This window comes from Odontesthes bonariensis, chromosome 23, assembly GCF_027942865.1.
Source record: "Odontesthes bonariensis isolate fOdoBon6 chromosome 23, fOdoBon6.hap1, whole genome shotgun sequence".
In the NCBI taxonomy this organism is placed as follows: Eukaryota; Metazoa; Chordata; class Actinopteri; order Atheriniformes; family Atherinopsidae; genus Odontesthes; species Odontesthes bonariensis.
The window spans coordinates 26,799,037-26,814,407 of record NC_134528.1 but is presented as its reverse complement, the minus strand read 5'-3'; the positions used below and the strand labels follow the sequence as shown (position 1 = coordinate 26,814,407).

General features: G+C 41.6%; 1 protein-coding gene across 1 annotated transcript in view; it reads left to right on the top strand.

Moving 5' to 3' along the window:
* The first annotated feature begins 10,475 nt into the window (after positions 1 to 10,475).
* ca10a (carbonic anhydrase Xa) overlaps positions 10,476 to 15,371 on the top strand; it is a 491,723-nt gene continuing 486,827 nt past the window's right edge. Inside the window, exon 1 of the mRNA XM_075457281.1 lies at positions 10,476 to 11,070. Coding sequence (XP_075313396.1) covers positions 11,010 to 11,070 — 61 coding nt within the window. The 5' untranslated portion in view covers positions 10,476 to 11,009. The remainder of the gene's footprint in view (positions 11,071 to 15,371) is intronic.

The following is a 15,371-nucleotide window of genomic DNA, read 5'->3' as shown; positions in this document are numbered from 1 at the left end:
GCAGACTTAGTCCAACTTGTCCAACAGATTGTCTTGCAAAGTATCTCAGCACACCAATTAAGGTACAAGCCCTTGCACACATCACTAAATTACCCAAAGGCATTCTCAACTTCGACCCATGCTCTGCAGATTTTCTTCTTGTAGATTTTCTGTTCTGTAAACAGCTGTTGAGTGTCAGAGAAGGTGTTTTAAAAGCCCAGTTTTAATTGACCCTTTTTTAAAAGGTAAGCTGAATCTCCAAAGAATGTAATGGCAAACATTCACATCACCAATATTCCCGGTATGATCTGATAAAGTTATCACAGCTTGCCAACTCTCATAATATGAGGCGTCTCAGGACCTGAGCATCTTGAAGGCCTCTGGGTAGTCCTGCAAAAACATTTCAAAAAGTCTCATTTCATCTTCGACACCTTTGAGAGATAGAGTGCCAGCTTGAATCAGCCTCTATTTTCAACTAGATCCACAGTTTGCTAATCTTTCTAATGCTTCACAAGAAGTCATCCTTAACAGCCTCACACAACACATGCTCAGCCTACTTAAATGGCTGGTACAGTTTTAAGGCCTACTAACTTGCCTTCTACAACTTTATCACTCATACTTACTGAATTCTTCATATACATATCTCCTACATTCAGATGAACCAATAAGGTATGAATTATTTCTTTAAGTTGGTCTCTGGCAACCAATGTCCTTCTCACTCACTGTCATTCGTACGTACTTCTCAAAGGCTTGCATATAGGAACCAGTAGCTGTCAAATGTGGTTTACTACTCACATGTAATCTCTGCATCCTCATGCTATGGTTTAGCTATTCTACTCCCTTGGTCAACTTAACCTTAGAATCCATGTTCTTGCCTGCCTTTCTTTGCTTCTTATGATACAAGTCTGCATGGGAGGCGGGTAATGAAGGCGAGGGTAGGCTGTGCCTTCCCAAATGTTATGCTGGGAATTTTGCAAATTATATATAATATTTGATATATAATGTGCGTAAGTTATATAGGCTATTATATTGTGTGTGTGGGTGTTGTCACTGCAGCCCCTTGGTGACAATCAGGTCAGGTGATAATACAACAATGTCGTCACCTACCTGGCCCAAGGTGATATGGGTAATGGGCTGGCATTGTAAACATTTTCTAACTTTTCGAACTGCGCTGCCACGCTATTTTGGAAAAAGCATAAAATGGATATACAAACTTTTTTCAAGGCAAAGGAAAAACAAAAAAAAAAAATAATTTGAACGCTTAATTTGCACTGGGCCAGGTCTATATAGCCTATTAAATGAGTAATGAGTGGCTGTGGCTCGCCGTAGCCTTGTGGGTGTGTGTAATGTATGTGCTTGCGTTGTGGAAAAAAGAAAAAAGTTAGAAAAAAAAATCCTTAAATGCTAGACAGACAGTAAGGACACTTGTTAGTCTTGGAAATTAATTTCACACCGTCATGTCCTTGTTTTTGATTTTGAAACAGAATCCTTGTGTTGTTGTTATTAAGTATGCTAAATAACTAATTTTTACACCATTTTTGGTAAAAAAAAAAAATTTTTAAACTTCGATTTCGGTGCCTTGCCAAATGTCAGGCTCACCCACCGCCTATGCAAGTCTGTCTGATTTTATCATCCACACATCTTACACTATCCTATATTCACACTCCAAAAGAAAAAAAAAACAACTGCACATACCATCTACATCTTCAAGCTAATCTTCTACCTCAGCACTTATGAGACTCCACTTAGATATGACGGTGTCAGGTTAGCTAAAAATGCTTCACCTCAAGATCCACTCTTCATTACAGAAACTTGGAGTCTTTCTTTTTTTTTTTTTTTTTACCCCTTGTCCTGTCCAGCATTATGGCAGCAGAATTGTAATCTGAATACCATTTATGCCAAACACATTTTCTATGCCAAGGAAAGCTTTATGAATGTAAAGTTCCCCTTGATGCCCATCAACTCCTTATTTATTTATTTATTTTTGTTACAATACTTAACATGTGATAGTGCCGAACCGGACCGGGGGACAGAGAGAGAGGGAGAGCGAAGAAGGGGAAAAAAGGAACAGAAATATGAAGAGACAAACGTAGAAATCAATGAAAAATCAGACAACCAGCTGCTACACCTGTAAAAACAAAACTGAAGACAATCCACGGCTTTTAGGCCTGTTTATGGTCGGAAACCAGGTCGTCTGCATGTGTGTCGCAGTTAACGCAGATATGCCCCCCCCCCCTTCCGCAGACACTCTGGTGCACCTCCCCAAAATTGTAACTGACCGCAGACAGTGCCGCAGATATTGTCGCAGGGAGGAGGGAAAGGAGGCCTCTGATTGGTCAACTCTACATCCGTTCTACACTATGCGTATTTCCGGTTTGCCAACCGGCTAATGGTGACGCTAACCGTGCTAACCGTGACGCTTCTTTCGCCTCTCTGCCAGCTCCAGTAGTAGCAATATTTCTTCTATTTCTAGATCGAGCAGCTGCATCTCAATAAAAGTGCTCATTCGTCCAGTCGCCATTGTTGTTGAATGACCTCCGTAACCAGAAGAGAAACACGCCACCCACCACACCCACAATCCTAGCTTGTTCGTGATTGTCCCTCTTGCGTTGTGGCGTGGAATTAACATAGCGCAGACCACGCTTCAAAATTGGGCATAAATCAAAAATAACTGCGTCATACCTGCGACACACTGCTGCGAGAGTATACACGGCCCTTTTGTGGGGAATCCAGCCTTAGAGGCACCAGGAGCACCTGTAAGCAGACAAGCAGAGAACAAACACACAAACAAACAAACAAAAAAGCACAAGCAGCAGCAATCACAAATAATACAACTGTGGACACAGATTACCTTAAACCACGGGACAACACAACAACTGCTTAGCGAGCATGCTACTAGGCTAATGAATGTGTGTGTGTGTGTATGTGTGTGTGTGTGTGAATGAACAGGCAATAAACATAGATGGTCCCACATTATAACCATGCTTAAATATCAGTGTATAGCCCCCCCCCCAGCAATCAGAAGCAGGCCGAGAGGGCCCCCAGACCCAGGCCACCAACAGCCCCCAAGGAGCACAGAACCCGGGAAGCCCACCATAGGGACAACCACGCATCCACCCAGAAGACAGCAGAGGAAGCTCCCGGACAGAGCCTCCACAAACATAGGGCAGAGGCCCCCCGGTGACCAGAGGTGGCAGCCTACCAGCCCAGCTAGGCCCCCGCCACCCAGACATGGGCCGTGCGCCGGAACTGGTCCCCGCGAGCCCGAGCGCCACCAAACCCCCCGGCAGAGGCCCCGCTCAACACCCGAGAGGGCCAGGCGCCCCAGACAGCCAAATGCAGTGGGCCAGCGCATGACCCAGTGCCCCTGGGCAAGCGCCCCGGGTGTCAAGACGTGCCCACAGGTGGATGAGGCCGCGGGGAGAGGCAATGCCCACCCCCATCAGGAAACAGCACAAGCAGGCCAAAGGACAGCAAGACCCAGACCCAGACACCCCATAAATCATATAAGAGAAAAAACAAAACAAAAAAAAAGAAACTGATAATAATAAAAAGAAAAAATACAACTAGAAAGCTGCAAGCAGCCTTGAGCAGGACCGAGATGTGCGCACGTTGGGGCATGCGCTGGACACTAGTGATGTGCGATTCACGAGTCAATCGTTCAAAACTCGAGATTATTTTTACTGACTCGGGAGTCCATTAACTCGTTCACTGACTCACTGCTGCTACTGCCAGCTAATTGCAAAGAGGAGACATGCCACACAACTGTTATTCTAACTGCAATTGCGTAAATGTATAAAGCTAATTGCTGTATTAGCTCTGTGGCTGAAGCGGAGCTAATACAGCTCACAGCTCGCTCTCCCTCCCAGCTCGTAGAGCCCCTCCCATACCCGAGAAACTCGCCAGCTCTCTGCTCCGCACGATTCAGGACTCATGATTCAGGACTCATGATTGATACCCGACTCACAGTTCACAGGCAGCTCACAGCTCAGTCGCTCCCTTTCCCTCCATTTTGAAGGAAGCAGGAGTTCATTCATTCTTTATATAATTATTTTATTCTAATGGTGCACTGTTGAATATTATTATTTTTGCACTATTGTTTAGGTTATTTGAATGTTCTATCTGTGCACAGTTTCATGCATTTTGTTATATTTTTGCACTGTTTCGCACTGAATGTTAATTTATTGGCTATTTGGGTTATTTGCATTTATTTAGAGAAAGAAAGAAAAATAAAGGTTTCGCCTTGGAGACTTCTGGATTTTTAACCTTTTTCACAATGATTTGGGACGTGGTTTGGAACTTGTTTGTACATTCCGTGGCGCACACTCTGGGTGATTGATTCAAGTGACTCAAAAACCCGATTCACTTTAGTGAGTGACTCGAGTCAGTAAAAGGAATCGAGTGTCCCATCACTACTGTACACCATAGTCGCGCAGCTCTGCCCACACGCACGATACCCTCTGCGTGCGTACGAGCACATAATAACCCCAATGAGGAGGTGTTTTTGAAAATTTCTAGGGGGCGCCACTGAGCCATTTTGCTCCGCCCACACACGATACCCTTTACACACGTACGAGGTCGACAGGGTGGCGTGTGTGCCAAGTTTAATGACTTTGCGATGATGATAAGGCTTTCAAACCACAAACGACATCACACGATTTTCACCGTGGGAGTTATAAACGAGTTCATTTTTTGTGGCGAGTGATGGCGAGTCATCGAACTTTGAGGTGTTGCCACGCCCACGACCTTTAAGTTTTGAAAAAGTTTCCCCATGAATTTTCCCCCCATGTCTTAAGAGTAACCTGGCCAAGTTTGAAGCTTGTAACATTAAACCTGTAGGACACGTTCGATCAGATGCAAGGCGTGGAATCGTCAAAAATGGCACGAAAACTCACATTCCATCCAAAATGGCCTCCTTCCTGTGGACGTGGGACCATGGCGGTAAAAGACTTTTTTGTGCGTCTGGGCATGATGAATGAGTGTACCGAATTTCGTCATCCCACGCAAAACTAACCCCAATGAGGGGCCCATTTTTAAGTATCGTAGGGGGCGCCAATGAGCCAATTTTCTCCGCCCACACACGATACCCTTTACATACGTACAAGGTCGTCAGGGTGAACGTATGTGCCAAGTTTCATGACCTTGCAATGATGATAAGGCTTTCAAATCACAAACGCCATCACAAGATTTTCACGGCCTGGCCACGGCTACACCCTTTGAGGTTTGAAAAAGTTTCTCCATGATTTTTTCCCCCCATGTCTTCAGAGTAACCTGTCCAAGTTTGAAGTCTGTAGCATTAAATCTGTAGGAGGAGTTCGATATAATGTGAGGTGTGGAAAAAGAAAGACGTTTCCAACCACCAGCAGATGGCGCTATAGGTAGATGTCACTATGATAATATGTACGCGTTCAGGCTGGGTCCAGCATTCACCGTATGAAGTTTGGGACAGATTGGATAATGTGATGTTGAGTCATCGAACTTTGAGAAGTCGCCACGGCCACGCCCTTTAAGTTTTGAAAAGGTTTCCCCATGAATTTTTCCCCCCATGTCTTAAGAGTAACCAGGCCAAGTTTGAAGTCTGTAGCATTAAATCTGTAGGACAAGTTCGATCAGAGGCTGGTGCCTCTAATGCCCAGGAACTTTTGGATGTCGGGTTTAGCCTATTCAGCCGACTTTCACCAGGAATGTAACATCCTCCAGCCTGTAACCAAGCAGCTGCTAGCTCTGCATACTTGTTCTTCTTCCTCTTGTGGGCAGCCTCCATTTCATTCTCCCATGGGAAGGTTAGTTCAATCATGAGGACTGTCTTGGTTGGAGGAGACAAGAGCACAATGTCAGATGTCAGGATGTTGTGGTGATATCATGAGGGAACTTGAACAACTAGTTCAGGTCAGCTGCCAAATTTCATTCAGCTCCAGGTATTAAGAGACCATGTCCTGCAGGTGTTGGTCTGGGCTTGGTTGCCTTGCCTCACAAAAAGGATTTACCAATAAGATGTCGATGGGATAGCCCTGTTTGCCTCCAGCCTGCATGCCTCTAGGATCTCAGCAAGCTTGCACAGGACCCAGTCATGTCTATAACAAGTCTATATTGGCCTAGTGTCAAAGCTGCCTAGCATCTGGAGAGAATGTGCTGGAGGATTGGATTATGGGTGTTATATGTAGCTTTGATTAAGAAGCTGATACGGGCTTGGGGTATTCATCACATATCATCCCAAGTGATGGTCCTGTTGATCACAACCTCCCCAGTAAAGCACATTCTATATCTTATCTATATTGTAGATTAGCAGAGAATCTTTTGCAAGGCTGAAAACTTCCAAAAAATTGGTGTAAAATTTGTAAACTAAAACGATAAAGCATTTTTACATGAAAAGAAATTGATTGTCTTGTAATCTGAAGTGGGCCTGGGGTGGCCATGTGAGATGTCATATATAAGGAAGGGATGATAAAAAGGTTATGATGTACATTTCAATCTTTGATAAATAACACAGATGAACATGCTGCTGTTGTAATGTACATTTCTCTATGGTCATGATACAGAGCACAAAAGTAAACATCAGGAGCAAATGAACTTATTCCTTTAGTTGTATAATAGAAAAAAAACCAAAACAAAACACAGCTTCAGTCTTCTCTGATTTCAAGCCTAGAAGGAGCAGAGGAAGAAATGATCGTGATTTTATTCTTGTCGTGATTACAAACCCATATGTCTGCGTTCATAATCATCACCTGTGAGCGTGGACAACAATGCCTTTGCAGCAGCAGCACCACCCATCAACATACCACCTCGTCCTATGAAGTAGTTTGAAAGTCTGGTACACAATCTAAACATAAATCATGGATGTGCACGGGAATTGCATGACTAATGAATACACAAGAATGTTTATTACCATGAGGACAGATTAACACAGTCAGGTCCTTTTATTGTGGCCAGCCTAAGGCACACCTGTGCAATGATCATGCTGACTTATCAGCATCTTGATATGCCAAACCTGTGAGGTGGGATGGATTATCTCAGTAAAGTGCTCACTAACACATATTTACACAGATTTGTGAACAATATTTGAGGAAATAGGTCTATTGTGTATTTTTGGTCAGTGTATATATACTGTATATAGAAATAATGTAGAAAATAAAAGGTGAAGTAAAGGGGTTATATAACTATGTTTTTTTTTACAACAGTGAAAACGAAAATGGTATTTATGAAGGTCATGCAATTAATACATGTCTTTTCGTGGATTTTAAAAATAAGATAATATCGATCATTGGCAAATGTAGTATGCACAATCAAAAGTAGTGCAAATACATGGAACGGACTTTCTGTTTTGGTACAAACACAGAAACACACTGTGGACATCTTTTCAAATGCACATATTAATAGAGGGGCTGCCAGCTTAACATTAAAGCGTAATGTAAGGTGGATCTCAAGGTTATGGCCTCACTGACGTTATAGATTTAAACAAGTGTAGGCTTGATTTGGTTAGGATAAGTCTGTTGGAAGTTAAGGTAAATCTATGCAATATCCTCTGGTGGTAAGAAAATAACCTGCTGGCAGAAAAACTCCTCTAATATGTGAAGCTCTTTTGCTGTCAAGTGTCTGTGAAGCCCGTCATTGGTGTTACTCAGTTTGTAGCCATGGGGGTGAGAAAAATTAAAATAAAACTTGAATACATCAAATAAATTAAAGTTTTTGATAACAATGAAAGCATGTGGTCTCACACACAGCAGCCATTTTGTTTTAATTGTAGTTTTTCCCCCAAACTGTCATTGGTGTTACTGTCATTGGTGTTACTCTTCTTCCTGGCAAAACTGGTAACACCAATGACATTCCTGTATAAAAGGTACAACAAAAACATCAAGTGGAGAAAAAAACTTTACCAAAACAGTTTAATTATTTTACAGTTATTTATATTGTATAGTTATTGTATAGTTATTTTGTTTTGCTATTGTACTTTTCAATATTTCAGGTATGGCCAAATTGAGTGCTGCTGAAAAGCAGAAACTATACAGGCAGCGGAGAGATACACACCCTGTACGTAGGGCACAGTACTTGAAGAAACGGCGTGAGGGTTATGTCAGTGATATCGTCAACAAAAAAAGGAAGAATGTAGGAGAGTTAAGTGAAAGAGAGAGGAGAGCTCAGCGAAAGGCATGGCGTGTTAACCAAGCCAGATGCAGGCAGCGAAAGAGGGTAGTCCAGGAAAATGAGTGTGATGAAATGAGTTTAAGAAATGAACATGTGTTTATGAAATGATTTTAAGAATTGAAATGAGTTTATGAAATGATTGTAAGAAATGAAAATGAAATAAGTTTCTGAAATGAAATGACTTTATGAAATGACTTTATGAATTAGTTTATGAAATAAAAATTAGTTTATTTCCAAAAAAGTAGTCATTGTTGTTATTTGATGTTATTGCATGTCATTGGTGTTATGGCACGTCACTGGTGTTAATTAATGTTTTTTTCAGTGATCGCCTGGTACACATGGATTATTGTTATTGATCACCAACATTTTCTTTTTCATCATTTATTTATTCATGAGGTGGTATGTTTAAGTAAGTATCCAAAAACTTATATGCATATTCTTCAACTGATTTTTGTTTTATTACGAAAACATTGAAGGCGCAAGGGAAATGGATGTCCATAATGCTGATTATTCACTTTTTTAAATTAAGTTTCATAGGTTAAATCAAATATTTTTCTTGGTTTTATTGTTCCAAGTGTTTTCTTTTAATGGAATATTCAAGTTTTAGGGAAAAAATATTTTTTACAAATATGCAGTATTGTTTGCATTATAGGTAACACCAATGACAAAAAAAAAACAGATGAATTATTTATTGAAATTTAAAAAAATAATAAAAATGTTATATATTGATATTAAAGAAGTTTCAAGTGTATTAGAAGGAATCATTTTCATCAGAAATATGTTTCCCAAATTCAACCTTTCCTGGAGAATGACCCAGCTTCATATACAAATCTAGAAGAAATCATGACATTTAAAAAAAAAAAAATGAAGCAAGACATCTGACTTACCTCATGTGCTTGACCACTTGACCACAGGAAATGACCTTTTGACCCGAAGGAAGTCCAAAGAAGTGAAATGCAAATTTCAAAATAAAGTGTTTTGTGTAGCGATAACACCAACGATATAATTTTGGGTGACAGATATTTATTTGATATTATTAATAATATTTAACTATTTCTTAACTATTTATATGTCCTAGTCATTGTATGTAATGTTAATGAACATATACATTTGATTAATTTAATTAAAAAATGTATTGTTAAATGAAATTATACACTTCCACTTCCATGTATTGTAATTGTGACACAGCGATTCTATGAATGTGCCATTTTAAATAAGTTGATAAAATTAATTATTAATCATTAGACCAATAGAGTTTATTTTTACATTACCAAAACAGTCTTTATTAATTGAATATATGTAATGTATGTGATTATCAGGACAACTATGGCAGTTTTGGAGTCTACAAAAGTGAGTGACAGCAATATCCACCGTTTTTGGAGAATGACCCAACTGCATCTCTCTCTGATGCTGCTCCATTTACAAAAGCAACATTTCAACGCGAAACTTTAAACTTTTCTTCCTGCAAAGTGCCGTACGGCCTGTTTATGAGCACGCGCTCCATGCAAGAGCCGATTGCCGCGCGCCACTCTACTTGTGCGTCCGGGTGAGGTGTGGAACCGCAGAGCCGGGTAGCATCGATAGGGGTCAGACTGCACCAGCACGTCAATGCGAGAGGATCCAATCGTTTCTCTTGTATGGATTAAATAGCAGTTAATCATTAAAGTATCACATTGCATCTTTGAGGACATTTTTCTTCACTGGGTTTAGTCTACTTTTAGTCTTAGAGAGATTATCTCGTGCGTTTCGGAGCTTCTCGCCGTTCGGTTTTGCTGGGAATGTGTTTCCTCTCACTTTAAGTGATGTCCCTATTTTTTTTTGCCCTCATTAAAACACTTTCCAAATCCGGTCTCGTATCTAATCGGGATGCCAGTAGCCTAAATTCCCTACGCAGGTTGTGTGCGATGAAGGAGCAAATTATCTCTGTGTCACTGAAAATATTTAGTTACAACATGATCGGAAATGAGGCAGTGCGGCCTAGAATATAAAAGCACAAATGAAATAACCATGAAACTACTGAAAAACATCCTACATACACTGACGAATAACTACATTGTAATTTAAGAGAGGGGGTGATTTAGAATGAGCCTATACCTAAATTAAAACAGTGCTATTGCTGATTGGCTGCAGGAAAAAAGAGTTACTTCAACTTTCCCTTTTACTTTCAAATTGCCTTTTACTTTATTTTCATTTGGCGCTATACAAATAAACTGAATTTAATTGAATTTATGCACATCTTGGAGAATGCGTCGAAACGTCCTCGCCCCAATTAACAATAATGCTTTTATTTTGACAGTCATTTCCGGAATTTTGCGTTTTGTACAATTTACCTTGATGCTGGTCCCTTGTGGAGACTCGGAGAAGTCTCGATTGGAGGCTTGTCACCTGGCGATGCGAGTTTTCTGAGTTGTGGTGTCTCCAGGTGTTAGACGTACCTCACAGCTGTCCAACCACACTCCCCTATGCTTTCTACTCCTGCTTTCCCAACCGCACCCGAATCACATAATTTACTAAAGCGATCGTGTGTGACATGGTGTGGTGAGACCGGGATGTCCGCTCTGTAAAACGGCGTCGGACGGATGGATGGATGTGTCCGTTCCAGGGCGCGCTGGAATAATACAGAGAACTAAGTGAACGGAGGACCCCGCTCGGTTCTTTTGTCTGGAGTTGATCTTCGGAATTTTTTAAATACTTCCGGTGGGATCGTGCAGCATTCAGTCTCCAGCCTTTGATCACCTGCTATGTGTCAAGTGTGGAACATACCTGGTGGAAAGTGTACAGCAGGATCCAGCTCGGAAGGACAGTACTTCAGCATCTGATAAAGCTCCGTACATGATTCGTTTCCCATTTCTAATCAGTGCGTAATGTGCGTGGAATGAACACAGAGGATGGATATAATTTGGGAGATACTGATTATTCTTCAAACTAACTTCATTGTCTGCATATCAGGTGAGTTAAGGGCATATTTTGCGTCACATACATCCAGACATATAGCATCAAGGGCCATTTTAATTTGTGTTGTAAAATGACCCAACTCTCAAGAAGTTCGTCTCAGAAGGCAGTGTTTCAGGTGGAGTGAAAGCGGCAGATTGTTTTTAGTCGTGTTGTGTATACTTTGTGTGTGTGTGTGTTTGTGCATGCATGAGTTCATGTGAGACTCTAAACAGGCACGGTGTTCACTGTAGAACTGGATGCGCAGTCCGCTGACGCGCGCATGACACGGGTGGGCTTAAAGCATTACGAGCCACAATGAACGTAATTGATTTTTTTTTTTTTAAGTTTTTGTTGCTCCACAGACTCAGCCCCTTCTCGCATCTGTTACCCATCAGTTTGAAGTATCTGCGTCTCTGAAACAATTTAGTCAGAGTTCTAATCGAATGAAGCAGTTGTGCGCACCGCTGACCTCACTGCACTCTGCGGTGTAGGGAGCGGATGGAGCGCTATAAGTCATACTGTGTAATAATGGTTTTGTGAATACATAACTTGTACCCGTTTTTTTTTTTTTTTTTGCTGCTCGTTTCACTGCTGACTGGTGTAAAGCGTTCTTTAAAATATAGAGGACGAATAGACTTATTTTAGACCTTAGTTGAAATCACCTGGGAGAAATGACAGGTTCCCCTGTTTCCGCTGTTCATTGCGCAGAACTGAGGATTTGCAGCTCAGACAGAGAGTGTATAAACTGACTTTGCTTTTTCAGTTTGCCTCAGACGGACGAATCTGTATTCCAGACACACATTCCCGATACAATGTTTGTGAATAATCAGTAACCGGAACTGGCACTATTCTTGGTTTCCAAATGACGTAAATCTGTCACTCTATCACGATTATTTGTGCAATTTGTGTGATTGAGGGGTTGCGATTTATTGTTACAATCACCCTGTATCAGTGACCTGGCCCCACCCTTCCGGTCTAACTGCCTTGTGTTTGAATTGTTTTAACTGAGATCATTTTGAAACAAGGCGAGATTGTTTTCTATTTCAGCAAAATTATGCTAAATTTGTTTTGGTTCACTTTCACATTCACTTTAAATGTGCTCATGTTCTTCATTTCCCACATCGGTCAGCTTTCACTTGGTCAATTTCACTGTACTCTATTTGCAACCTTGCTCTCCTTAATCCCTTTGGGTCTTGCTTTGATTATAATAGACTTTAGTTGTCAGGTTGATAAATGTGTCAAATTCGTTTTTTTATTAAACAGAAAGTGTGATCATTTAATGTAAGATCTTTCACTATTTACAAGATGATATAGTAAGATGGAATTTGTGCATGACCATGAAAGTCTGTTAAAGGGGAAGTTTGTTTTGTTTTTAAACCTGGACCTTATTTCTGGCATATGGTGAAAGTCGGCGTCCTTCGGAAGAGATCCGTGTACATCCATATAACGGGAGAGAACAGGGCAGAGACAGTATAGCCTCCAAATAAGGCATTATCTGTCTTTATTTCACCAATACCTTAAAGCTATGGTAGGTAATCCTAGAGAGCTAGCAAGATTCGAAAGTGTCCCCTCCTCTATGCTCCACCCCACCCCCCACCCCCCCCTCCCCATTCCGTCAGTGCTTCATCCAAAGCCGGTAGAACCGCTGCGGACACGGAGCAGGGAGCCGACAGAGGGGGGCGTAGGCAGAAAGCAGAGGCATCTGATTGGTTTTTTGTAGGCGACCGATTGGTCAGCTTTTTCTCAGTCCTGCAGCTGCCACAGAGGTCTGATTATTTTCGTCCCTTTTTCTAAATACATCTTGTATAGATTTCTCTAAGGATAGACGGACCATTTCACCCAGTATTACAAAATGTGTTTCTGAACAGGATTACCAACCATGTCTTTAAGCCGAATGAATGAATGAACGCGTACTATTGCACTGTTAGCTCATAGCTGACTTGTTGTTGTTATCCGGGGCTATCGGGGGGCTTATAGGAAGCTTTCTACACACGTGTCTAGTGGGATGACTTAAGCAGCGGCGGCTCCTTCATAGGGACCACTGCACAAAAAGAGGGATTTGTGTCACTGTGGACGGCAGTGAACATCCGCGAATTTGCCTAATTTTCGGACGCACCTGGGCGCTTGCAGGCAGACAAACTTTAAGTTTGTTGAGCGAGAAAATCGTCGGAAACGAACCCGACTCGCGGCGGGCTCTCACAGCGGGGTGCTAATGGCTGTGAGAGTGCCTGGACCTCTCACTGGCCTCGCTGGTATTGGATGAAAAAGGCACGTGATTACATAAAAAAGCTCCTGTAAAGCTGTCCGCCCATTGGCCAATAAGGTTAATATATGCATACTTTATATGGGCATATCACTCAGCAATTATGATTAATAATTGTGATTATGATTACTAATATTCCTGGGATGTTTGTGTACTTCATATATTCACGTCATTCTTATAAGCTGCACTATGACTAGGCTAATGCAGGCATGAATGACGTGAATCTATTGAGGAAATGAAAAAGGAAACTTTTTTTTTTTTAAAGCGCTTTTATTGCCACACCACACAATGTACATAGCTTACATTGTAATAAGAACCATATTGATAATAAAGAATTGAAAACTATATACACACACTGCTGTAGCCTACAATATACACAATAAGCCTAAACGCCGCCGTTTGGAATCCGCATTCTTACTCCGGTCCCTGCAGGGTCTGCGGGAGTTGTCAGACGTCCTCATCCTGGATCAGAAGCTGGCTTCTGGGAGCTGTTGGAATAACCAATAAATAATCAAAACATAGTCTATCCATGCACAGCATATTGACAACTTGTCTATAAAGTAACGAAAGTCATATTGACTGCGTATATGTTCTTACTCTCTTTCACTCTTCTGTGGTGAGACTGTGAGTATTTCGGGTTGGCTTCAAGACGCGCCTGTAGCACAGCACACAGGTCCGTCACGCAGCTAAAAAAAAAAAAAACAAGAGGAATGAATAAAATGACCAGTGCTTAAAAGTATCAGTGCCAGAGCCGTGGTAAAAGTCAGCGCCGCTCACCCTCGATAGTGTCCCCGTCTACCTCTCTGAAGTTCGGACTGTTTGACACCGCCTCCTTCAAGCGACTCGTTACATCCATATTGTGAGGTGACAGTAGCCTGTAAAAACAATAGGCCTATGGTTAATAAAAAAAAACTGCATTGACGTAACGTAACATCGGGTCCAACTCAACTAAATATTGGGAGAACATTCACTTATTCTTACCCTTGACCTGGATTATAATGCCACGGTGAGTTATGCAGGCGGCGAACTGCTTCCTATAAATTGAAAACACGAAATTCATTTTTTTAAATAAAGCAACTCACACTGGTTTTCACGTGATGGACACAATTAAGTTGAGTTTAGCCTAAAGCCACAGTCAATAACCTACTCTTACCGCGATTTTCGGATTCTGTATCCGCCTTCTCTTGCGCTCTTCAACTTCTCTGGAATGTATTTTCAGTCCGTTCTCGACGGCCATCTTGCCTCCAACCTAGCGAATCTCTGGTCGATTCCCTCCAGATCCCTCTCCACGACCGTATCCACAGTGCTGGCCACCATACGAGACATTCCGGTCATAGCATTCAACAGGACTTTCATTTTATCTGCCTGTAAGCAAGTGAGTAAGTAAGTTTAATATACAGTACATTTAAAATCAGCGAGAACTGTCCCAAGTGCTGTACAGTGTCAACAAGACTAAAATTAAACAATCAAATGGTCATGTGCAAGTAGAAAAAAACACACAAACCTGTAGACCCGCAGAGAGTTGCTGGGGAGTTGAAAGCAAGTCGTCTTCCAGCCATTGTATTCCGCAAACCAGGGCAGTTTTCACAGCACGAGACCTCAGCGATTTCTGTCTGCCTTTCTGCCGCCAGATCTGCTCCTTAAACTTTTTGTTTACACTGCACGACACAATGTTTCTCATACGTGATTGAACGAGAGCTTATGCGAGCCGTTAAGCTCCACCAATCATATGCGTATACGTCATTACACGGAATACTCGCGAGACAACCTCCCGTTCTTTTGCTATTTAAAGCTGCAGTCTGCAAGATTTGTTGTTGTCATATGTAAAGTCCTACTTTTTGGCATTTTAAGAGTTTACATGATCTATCAGAACGCTTGAAGTTGAAAACGGTGACCTCCGTAGTCGCAAAATGCAAGAAATGCTTATTTTTTAACCGAAAAATAAAAAGTTATTCAACTTCCTGTCCCGCCCCTTCAAAACACATGAGAACTCGTGCACGTAGACGTGCACGCCAGATGCGCCTACACGACTCCTCATTCATCAACTCACCTG